Source organism: Tachysurus fulvidraco, chromosome 26 (genome assembly GCF_022655615.1).
Source record: "Tachysurus fulvidraco isolate hzauxx_2018 chromosome 26, HZAU_PFXX_2.0, whole genome shotgun sequence".
NCBI classification, from domain to species: domain Eukaryota; kingdom Metazoa; phylum Chordata; class Actinopteri; order Siluriformes; family Bagridae; genus Tachysurus; species Tachysurus fulvidraco.
This window is the reverse complement of record NC_062543.1, coordinates 3637480-3648712: the sequence shown is the minus strand read 5'-3', so window position 1 is coordinate 3648712 and position 11233 is coordinate 3637480. Positions and strand designations below refer to the sequence as shown.

Sequence of the window (11233 nt, the reverse complement as noted above, 5' to 3'; positions counted from 1 at the left end):
CATCGCTCTCTTTAGGTTTAGGCAATGGATCGAGGGTTGAATCATTCTGGTGCCACTAGAATTGTGGGTAATGTAGGAAAATCAAGCCAGTCTGCCCGTAAGGGACAGTGGAAAATCAAGTGGTTAATGCGCTGGGTTGTTGGTCAGAAGGTCAAGGTTCAATCCCTAGCACTGTCAAACTGAAACTGTTGGGCAACTGAGCAGTTAAGGCCCTTGTTCAGTTGCCCAGCTTCTACCAACATGACTTGCATATTAATATCCATTATTAACATCAATGCTGAACGAGATTTGAATAAAATTGTAGCCTTTATTATTGCCACGTGTACAATCGAGCACAGTGGACTTCTTTTTTTTTTTTTTTTTTTTGCATATAGCTACCAACTAAGGATGTCGGGGTCAGGGTGTGGGGGCAGCTATCATGCAACGCCTCTGGAACATGGAGGGTTACATATAAAGCCCACAATGTCATTCAGATCTCACTCACTATTGATGTTAATATTGGATACTAATATGCAAGTCATGTAGGGTGGATTTGTTTTTACTTCAATGTTCACACTTCCTCTAGGACAGTGAACGCACGATTCACTGGGTTCCGATCAAAACCAGTCAGTCTAGTATTCGTGCAAGACACGGAGTGTTTCACTTCAGGAAGTTCAGCCGCTCCCTCGTCTGTTTCAAACCGGTTCCACTGCTAGCGCTATGTTTTCCTTCAGGTTTGATCTCCATGTCAGCAATAAGCTCATGCTGAGCTGAGCTTCTTAATTTAGAAACACCTCTGTTGTGTTCGTAAATCTCTATGTTCTCACTAATCATCAAAGAAAAAAGAAAGAAAGAAAGAAAAAGGTCATCAGTTGTAGCTTTAATACCAATAATGTGGATCCACAGCTTTCACAAAAAAAATTGCAAATATCTAAAGTTACCGTTTTAGATTCATGACATTTGACATTCCACAAATCACACACACGTATATCTATTTAACCGGATCAGTGATAGTAGCTTCTGATATACAGTAGCTTGTGACATGGGCTGAGAAATAAATATAATGTAAGATTATAAACACATTTAATCAAACATTCTTCATTCAATCTGTTAGGGAAAAAAAGAGTGAAAAAAAGAGTCTGCTCATTTTAGTGATGCTTTTCCTGTCTACAAACAAACGCAGATGGAAAGCAGGTGTGTGTGTGTGTGTGTGTGTGTGTGTGTGTGTGTGTGTATGATTTACAGTATACAGTGTGTATCGCAGTTGTAACTAGGTGTTGACCTTAAAAACTTCCCCTACTTCCACATCAATAACCGTGACAGCGATAGTGGTGATTCAGCAGGAATGAAAAGAAACCGTTTTTTTCTCTTTGACATAAATACAGTATATTCATTCTAAGGATGTCTGTGCTTCAGCTGACACTAATTATTTCCTGTGGACGGCACACCAGGACTCGAAAGAATTTTCTGTCGCTCTTCATTATCAAGTGACTTAAAGTTTCACCTTAACATACAGGGAAGTTCAGGGCTCTTGCGATATAGGTAGTGCAAAGTTTCTTTTATTTTTCCAATCGAATACATTTCCGATCGTGTTATTGTCAACAGCTGAGTGGAAAAGAAAAATCTTATAAATATTTACATCAATTTTTAGACACCAAACATTTCCCCTGCGGCGTCACCTGAACGTGAACGCTTGCTTCAAAGGCGAGACTCGAGGAAAAACAATCTGGCCTTTAGTACAAAAGATTTGTTATGTTCAGAGTCCCTAAATTTGCTTACATTTAAATAGAGACTTAGAAATATTGTGAAGATTCAGACTGCTTCCTTGCTTGTTTTTTCTTTAATTCAAACAAAATCATTTCCACTTTTAAATCCCAGACACCACTATACACCAATTTCAGTCTTGATCTGTGAGGAACTGGGTGTATTTCTGATCTCTATCCCTAACCACACATACATTACTGGATCTCTTTTTGTATGTATGAATGAAACTTGGCACTTGAAACTTGGTCTTATTCTTCTACCAGGAGACAAAGAATCACAGAAGACCAAGAAAAATGGTCTCAGAATGGTGCCTTGAGGGATCCCCGAGCGCAAACCTGAATAGCATAACGAAGGCACTGAATTCCAATACTGCTTGTTATTAAGCATGTTGAAGCTAATGGAAAAAAAAAATACAAAATGACTTTACTAAGAGAAGCTGAAAATAAATTACTGTAGATATGCTATCATTCTTGTTCAGTACAGTAAAGCATCATGTTCAGCTCTAAGACCACATTTAGCTCAATTATACATCATATAGTGTTAACACTGTTCTGTTTGCAACTAGTTCTGTTAATAACGTGGTCTCCACTTCTCAGCAGGGTCTTGGGAAGCCGCCTGTTCTCGGTGGTCAATAATTCGACCTCTGGTTTAGAAAACAATTCCTACTTTACTGTTTCCAATGCAAATCCATGCAAGTCCAAGGTTCACTCCAGACCTTCTCACTTCCTCCTACGACAGCGGCAGCAGCAAGCATAGCAGCGGCTCACCTGCTCCTCGTCATCCTTGATGGTGTAGTTACCGTTCAGATTGGTGTCTTTAGCCTGGCCGTAGACAGGCACACCGGACGGAGCGTCCCCTCCTGGGACTTTGAAACTGCCATAGGGGTTTTGGGAAGCATTGCCATTGTATGAGCTCTCCAGCGCCATGGGGTTGATGATGACCGTGCTGGAGTCATCATACGAGCGCAGCTTGGCTCGGGGAATGCTGACGTCTCCGTAAGGGTTGTCCAACGACAGATTCATATCAGGATTTTCAGAATGGAGGGGTTACGATGAAAAATGTCAGGTGAAGAAAAGAAGGAAGGCTCCAATTCTTGCGGTTTCCAGTCCGACTGAAGATGTCTCTGTTATTGGTGCAGATCAATCGGTGCTGATCGTTATGATGTTGCTGGGTGATCTGGTGTCTGTGGAAGGAAAGTAGTAAAAGCACAAACTGTCTTTTTTAATGTGTTATGGAGTTTAACATGGGGTGCAAAAGTTTTTGTGCGCTTTAGTACAGGGGTCTCCAATCTTATCCGGAAAGGGCCGGTGTGGGTGCAGGTTTTCATTCCAACCCAGCAGAAGCCACACCAGAGTCTACTAAAAGCCAAGAACAGCTGATCAAACAGGTGGAATCAGGTGTGGCTTCTGCTTGGTTGGAATGAAAACCTGCACTCACACCGGCCCTTTGCGGATAAGATTGGAGACCGCTGCCTTAGTACAAAATAAAAATGAAATTTTGTGTTATAAGATTTTTTTTACAAAGAAACAAAAATGGTGTCATGTACTGACACAAGTTTAACTTATTGGAGAAAAAAAAATCTAAATTATATCTGATTAAACGTTTGATTCTCCCTTAATGAACGAATCCATCTGACCAACAAATCACTTCACATCTAACTTCTCGGTTCTTTAGGTTCAAGTTCTTGTAGATTTTTTTAAAAACTTTGTTTACTGTTTTCCCTATTCAAAAAACCATGGGCTTTTGCAATGGCAAGCTTTTCTCCTACTAGGTCTTCAATAGATGGATAAATATAGATCTCTTTAACTCCATAAAATCTTTCCTTCTACATGTAAAGACTTTCCCTTTAACTAAGTCAGTGAATTTTAACCTCATTTGTTCTCGACAGTGATTCACACACATCCTGGCAAAATAACTCGAGCGCCTAAGCAGTGCACAAATCAGAACAAAAGTTCATACCTGTGAAAACTTGCTGCTGTGTGTAGAGCGTAAAGACTAAAAGGTGGTAAAAGTGTTATCCAAATCTCCCGAGAAGATTTCCTCACCATCGACTGAGCAGAATGTGAGCTGTTCCTGTTCCTCAAGTCTAATGCAGCATACCTGAAGAGCCAGAGGCATGTAGAGGTTGCTGTTTAAGTGAATATCGAATTCAGCTTGAAAGAGTGTGTTGGACTCCCCGCCCCTTGGTGTCCAAGCAGAGCTCTGACTGTGTGTGTGTGTGTGTGTGTGTGTGTGTGTGTGTGTGTGTGTGTGTGTGTGTGTGTGTGTGTGTGTGTGTGTGTGTGTGTGTGTGTGTGTGTGTGTGTGTGTGTGTGTGTGTGTGTGTGTGTGTGTGTGTGTTTGAGCGAGAGAGACGAAGGGTGGGGTTGGCTCAGGAATGTCTCTTCCGCCTTTCCCAGATACAGGTGTATTTTACATAACACGAATGCAGTGCTTATTACCTAAGTGTAGGACCAGGTATCTCAGGAAATAATCAGAGTGACACAAACATGATATAAATACAATGGATTTGATTCTGAGGGTTACACAATGTGTGTAGAAGTGTTTTTTTTTATATGAACAGAAAAGCTGGAGAGCTTATCTCAGATTTCTATTTGAACAGTGTGTGTGTGTGTGTGTGTGTGTGTGTGTGTGTGTGTGTGTGTGTGTGTGTGTGTGTGTGTGTGTGTGTGTGTGTGTGTGTGTGTTTAACTACCTGCCTTGCAGCTGTATATGGAAAAGAAATATGAAAGGCTCTGTGTGTGTGTGTGTGTGTGTGTGTGTGTGTGTGTGTGTGTGTGTGTGTGTGTGTGTGTGTGTGTGTGTGTGTGTGTGTGTGTGTGTGTGTGTTGTCACTGAAACTACCCCACCTACAAAACCTGACTTTTCTCACGTCACACCTTTGGAATGTTTATTTTCAGGTAAACAAATGGTGTAATGCGCTCTCAGGAACAAAGACACCAAACTACAGACACCTCTCTGACATCGTTCTAACGTGTAATTAATATCTAATCGTTTACCTGCGAAGCAGCACATGCTGTGCCTTTAATTAACTGGTAATGCTTAAATGATCGATAGATGGTATTTTACCACTTCTAATTAAAAACCTTCAATTATTTACAGTTAATCATCACAGTGGAACACGTTAAAGATACAAATAATGAAAAGTGCGTTTTAAGACTAATTTAAGGAAAAAATTATTGAATATAAATCAATTTTATTCTGATTTCTATTGCTTTCTTGAATGTTTGCCAAGTTCTCAATGTAGCATGTAGAATATACAGTATAATATATCTTTACACGTTTACACAAAATTGGTAAAAATAAATAAATAAAATAAACTTTTTTTTTTTTTTTTTTAACTTTTGCAGCATTTAACATTCCTAAGTGATGTTACTTTTTTGAGGGGAAAAAACATTCATTTTTGTTTTTAACACATTCGAAGATGTTTATTTTTTAGTATTATTATTTTAAATAATAATTTATCATTTTTTAACTTCTGGAATTCCTTAAATACGTGCACGATTTATTATTTTATTGATTCTTTCTTTTTTATTTAATATATAATTTTATATATTTAAAATAGAATTTTAAAAATACAAAATGTATATGACTGCCATTTTAATCTATAAAGCATCTGGATATGTTTTAAACACAAATGCATGAAAGGGTTAAAATCTTTTTTTTTTAATACACTTTTTTAGTCCAAATATTCTAATACAGCTAAAGGATCATAACAAAGTCAGAGTTTAACTACATTTTCTCTACAGTGTGTTCAGGTTTGACATAAAGGACTTTGTTGGAGGTAAAGTGTACCATGAAAAATATTTAAAAAGTTATATAATTCTAGAATAAAATGGAGTTTGGTTTATTAGAAATAACCTCCAGCATGCTGAACTGTGCAGTGAGACATTGTGTTGTTGCAGGTAGCATCAGCTTAAAGAATGCCATTGACACGTCGTGCTACCAGTGTACACCTACTGGTTCTAACGCATTCCTGTAGAGTGCTGAAATACCACAGTGCTGACTGTAAACAAAGACAACGATGAATGCAGCTCAAAAGGATTCTAGTAAATCTTATCCAGAAGCTATACATATAGCTATCTATTGTCTATGACTGTATGTCCTCTAATGTCTACACTATGTTGCTTAATTTAATCAAACCCTTTTTTTTTAACAGGAGTGTATCAGATACAAACAGGTCAGATGGAAGTACTATGGTACAAAATAGTCCAGTTTATGCTGTATAACTAGATAGCACACACAACACACACACACACACACACACACACACATACACACACACACACACACACACATACTGTATATATCTTTCATATATGTATTGAGAAGAGAATAGAGAGTGTAGAGTTACCGCCTTAGTTTCTCTCTCTAATACACACGTACACACACACACACACACACACACACACACACACACACATACTGTATATATCCTTCATATATGTATTGAGAAGAGAATAGAGAGTGTAGAGTTACCACCTTAGTTTCTCTCTCTAATACACACGTACACACACACACATACACACACAGACGACTACACACACACACACAGACGACTACACACACAAACACATACACACACATATACACACACACACACACAATTTCACATCTATCTATCTATCTATCTATCTATCTATCTATCTATCTATCTATCTATCTATCTATCTATCTATCTATAAATCTATCTATCTATCTATCTATCTATCTATCTATCTATCTATCTATCTATCTATCTATCTATCTATCTATCTATCTATCTATATGCAGATACATGTGTGTGTGTGTGTGTGTGTGTGTGTGTGTGTGTGTGTGTGTGTGTGTGTGTGTGTGTGTGTGTGTGTGTGTGTGTGTGTGTGTGTGTGTGTGTGTGTGTGTGTGTGAGAAAGAGAGAGAGAGAGAGAGAGAGAGAGAGAGAGAGAGAGAGAGAGAGAGAGAGAGTTACTAAGGCGGTAACTGTACACAGTAACACTCCTGTGCCTGATATATATACATATAGCTGTAAAAATCATTCATCATCATTTCCACAGTCAGTTATTTGACCGATGCCTTTCTGAGTTCAAGACAAATACTTGAAAGATAAAAAGTCACCAAAATATATTGCAATATTTATTTCGCATTCAGAAAAGAAGACTGTTATAGTTTATATCGTATCTAACTCTCCGGTAATCAATATCCATCTTGACCAGGTTAAAGCAGATTCTCAAGATGAATGAATCAAAAAAGTGTAGAAACATTCAAGTCAGTGTAGAAACATTAAAGTCGTCCTTTTGAGAGACATCTGATTAAGGTTGAAGAGTTCAAAGGTTCTTAAATAATTTCGAAGCTGGTTGTGTATTATTATGTGCTATTATAGTATATTTTGTGAATGATTATACTGAGAAATTTGGGCAAATATATCATCCTGTGATCATTTATCCCTGTATATCACATTTTGTGTTGGAGTTTAAGGTGAGCTTTACTGAAAGGACAACTGGCTTTACCTGACTCTCGCTGGTGATTACACCATTGTACTGGGGCAGATGTTGGTTTGTGTGTGCATGCTGTGTGTTTTTGATAGAAAGACTTGAAAGAGCTGGAGGTGCTCTTTAAAGCAAAGGGGTAGCCATGGTGACGGCCAAACCAACAAACACAAGAGGCAAAGGACAATGAAAGGTTAAGTGCTATAGCTCTGTGGTCACAGTGTGTGTGTGTGTGTGTGTGTGTGTGTGTGTGTGTGTGTGTGTGTGTGTGTGTGTGTGCGCGAGCATGCATGTGTGTGTGTGTGTGTGTGTGTGTGTGTGTGTGTGTGTGTGTGTGTGTGTGTGTGTGTGTGTGTGTGTGCGTGTGTGTGCGAGTCAAGGTGTAAAATTGTCCACATAATGTGATTTAACATTTCCTAGACAAAAAAAAAAACCCAGCAGCATCTGGGAAAACAACCTGATTAACTAATTCCAAGCAGCCCAATTAAGGTAACTGTAATTAGCAGTAAAAATGTGTCCTCGTTTAGATGCAAGGAAACAATCAGCTGTCATTATGAGTCATGTGGTTCTTGCTGAGGGAGGGATCATTATTACAAATCATGTGGTGGTGCTTTGTCCTAGCTGTGGTGATTATTTGCACACTTCTGCCAAGCTTCTTAAAAATATTCAAGCTGTTCCTAGCTGAGTGAAACTAACATAAGCTCCAGGAAGTCCTCTCTCGTTTTACTTTCAGAAAAAATGTGGAAATCTTTTAACAGATCGTTGTCTGAATGAAAAATCTGGTTGGAAATCAGAGCCTGCTGCACTACATTCTTATACACCTGCAGACATAAATACAAGGCATGATGAATAAATGAGAAAAGAATCCAAATAATCTGTTCGTCTAACCTCGATTCATGCTGGGAAAAGGGAAAGGAAATGGCTCCAGTAAATAAATATAATAATACATGTTTGTCTGATATTTAAATAATGTTAATAATATAAATTTGTCTTGTAATTATAAGGGCAATTAAGGATATACAAAGTCAAAGGGACATTAATGAGGCTGCATGAAGGAGACACTGGATTTATGTAATGGGAAAGAAATGAAATAGAATTGCGATTCATAATAAAGGTTTTGCATTCGTGTGATTTGTAAAGAGGAAACGATGTTTAAGGAGTCTGAAATGAATCTTTTTAACTCTAAAAGAATTATTCAACATAAAAATGACAAATAAATTATTTTTAAAACTTTTTATTTGTTTTAAATTTATGTTAAGAATGTACATGAAGTACATGGTGTACATTTTTCACTGAATATCTAAAACATCCCAAATCTGTACTGTATTATTAGATTGTTAAAAAATATTATGTAAAATCTAATTCTAACTATTTCATATAATATTCTAATATTATTATAATAATGCATCTCTAGTCACATCTATGTTAATACCATATGTAAGGAATAAGAAACCTGCCTCTATAATTATTATATTGATACAAACTTGTGCATGTTAAGGATGAGAAATAAAAGAAAAACTGACTGAAATTATTTTAAAAAATGACACGAATGACATGAAAAGAAGCTACAAAATGTATAAAAGCGCCTCTCTGCTTCCATCTAGCGGTTGAAAGCGGTATGTTATACAAAATGTTATAGACATGGTCTTTTGTTAATAATTGTAGCTTAAATTACTTACGTATTTAATTACTTAAATTACTCTAAAGGTTTATATTAAACGAGTGTTGTAAAATAATATTTAAATTAAGTGTGAGCAGGTGATAATGATATGAAAACGTCTTCGAATACGTCATCACTCAGGCCGCCATTTTGGATCTTTAATCCAACATGGCGGCAACGTTGAGCTAATTTTGCTAACGCTGGTTTTACTTTCACAATACTGTATAAATAAAATAATATAATATAATAAATCACTTATAAAACCAATACATCACATAAGTTTTTGGGCTGTGAAAAGTGAAGTAAAAAATACAAAAAAATTAAAAAATAAAAAGTCCAAAAAAAAAAAAAAAACACAAAAAAGAAAAAAAAACGTTTTTTTTCACTGATGATGGATTTCTGTGTCTATTGATCTATAAGCTGAATTTTATAGTCCAAGGTTTTAAAAATACATGAAGCATATTCCTGAAAGAATTGTAAACAATATGTCTAATTCATTTTTTTTTTGCAATGCTACTTTGGATTTTATTCAGTTTTATTAGTGTTTTTTATATTACTTTATCACCCATTTAATTCAGATCAAGAAACCGACTTTATTTATTTATTTATATATTTATATATATATTTATTTATTTAGTCATCACATTACAATGAAATTTGGTTCACTCTGAAAAGACGAAAATATTACAAATTATATATTAAGAAAAGGTTTTTCCATTGTTGTTAGAGGTGCCAATAATTTTAGTCTATACTTATTGTATCTTCGCTGATTGACTATTCTAGGTAAAAATCTACCATACTGGTCAACTTATAAGAATAATTACTGGTTATTAGAGAACCATTAGAGAAACTCAACCCTGTTACCCGTTGAACTGATTATGTAAATATTAATTTTACAGATTCAGTCTTGCCATTTTTATTTAAAAAAGTTTTATTTATTTCCCAAACAAAGGATGCATTTTGCAAAAAGAAAAATTTCAGCAGGCTTTAAATATAATAAAAAATTCAGCAGGCTTAAATATTTATTTGGAAGGGGTTTTTTTTAGAGAATATACAGTATACTTTTCTTATTGTAAGAGTTACAGTCACAATTTCTACAAAATGGAGTGCAGCCCGGATGTCCATAGGCAACGAAGGTCAAATTTCCGGGCCGCTATTGTAGTGGATGTAAGGTGATAGACCTCCAGTCTTCCTTTCTTCTTCCTGACTGCACTGATCTCCAGTCAGTTATCCCCACACATATTCCTTCAGTCTTAAAGGGAGTGAAGTGAGATCAGAGCTGATCTCGGAGCAGAGCGACTAGCAGAGACAGCAGCATCTGCAACCCCATTACTGTAACACAAGCAGGCTTTTCACCTACTTTAGAAAGCTGATACATAAGACAGCAGACATGTGTTACACTCTTGCCAGCTGATACTGGATCAGGTTTTATGGGTCTTTTCTTAACCATGGTGATTACAAGCCAAGTAGCGGGTTTGGTTCTGTTCCAGTTTAATATTAAATCGATGCATTCATAGAGTAGCTCAAAAACAAGTTGGAAAACAAAAGAAAAGAGAGTAATGAACCATTTCTCGGCTTTCCGACTGAACCAGTGTGTAAGAGACTGAAATCTGTGTTTGTGTGTATGTGAGTGTGTACGCGCTCATGTGTGTAAGGTGTAGGTGCACGATGACGGGTAGGTTTTAATTATTAAAGGGAGAGGAAGCACACAGTTTTGTCCTCTGTGTTAAAGACTCTAAAGTGGTTCGAAAGGACAACAAGGACAGAGCCAGAAGAAATAATAGTGTCTTTAGCAAGCCTGTATGTAAGTCTTCGTGTGAATGAAGACAATCATAATCCAGCTGTGAACGACAGCATGGGGACTCATGAGGAATACAAGATAAGATGGTACATGGTGGGAAATAAACCTGCATCCACGCTGAAATGCACGGCTCTGTGACGTCGGCACTGGAACTACAAACCGTCTGTACATCCTGAGAGGTAAAACCAAACATGTTACATTTTAAAATGGAATATAGTGAGTAACCTTATAATTAATAATACAGAATAAGATGACTGTTTTATTCACGATCATTAATGTTTTTTTATTAAAAGTATATTAACAAGGCAGAGTGCGTAGAAAGCTTAATCAGGTGTTAATGCATCTTCCCACTAGTTGTGAATAGACTAATTGTATTCTAATAGTAAACATTTTTTTTACAAAGGTTTATTGAAACTATATCTGGAACTTTGTTTCGGTGAAATGGGACTAAAGTCATTTTTGGTCTCAGTTGAAAAAACGAAAGTAAAAAAAGAAAGTATAAAAAAGGTAAAAAAAAATATGAAAATAAATAAATAAACAAATACATATATATATAATTGCTCA

At 36.5% G+C, this 11233-nt stretch overlaps 1 protein-coding gene across 1 annotated transcript; it reads right to left on the bottom strand.

The window, feature by feature from the left end:
- Positions 1-846: 846 nt before the first annotated feature.
- si:ch211-202f5.3 lies at positions 847-3969 on the bottom strand. The gene is made up of 2 exons (XM_047808973.1): positions 3703-3969; positions 847-2926 (listed from the first exon to the last, which is right to left on the bottom strand). Exon 2 carries the CDS (start codon positions 2763-2765, stop codon positions 2463-2465), a length of 303 nt encoding a protein of 100 aa, XP_047664929.1. The 5' UTR covers positions 2766-2926; positions 3703-3969; the 3' UTR covers positions 847-2462.
- Between the last annotated feature and the right edge of the window lie 7264 nt (positions 3970-11233).

Excerpts from the sequence above, each read along its gene's own strand:
- si:ch211-202f5.3 (XM_047808973.1), bottom strand. The coding sequence starts at position 2,765 with ATGAATCTGTCGTTGGACAACCCTTACGGAGACGTCAGCATTCCCCGA.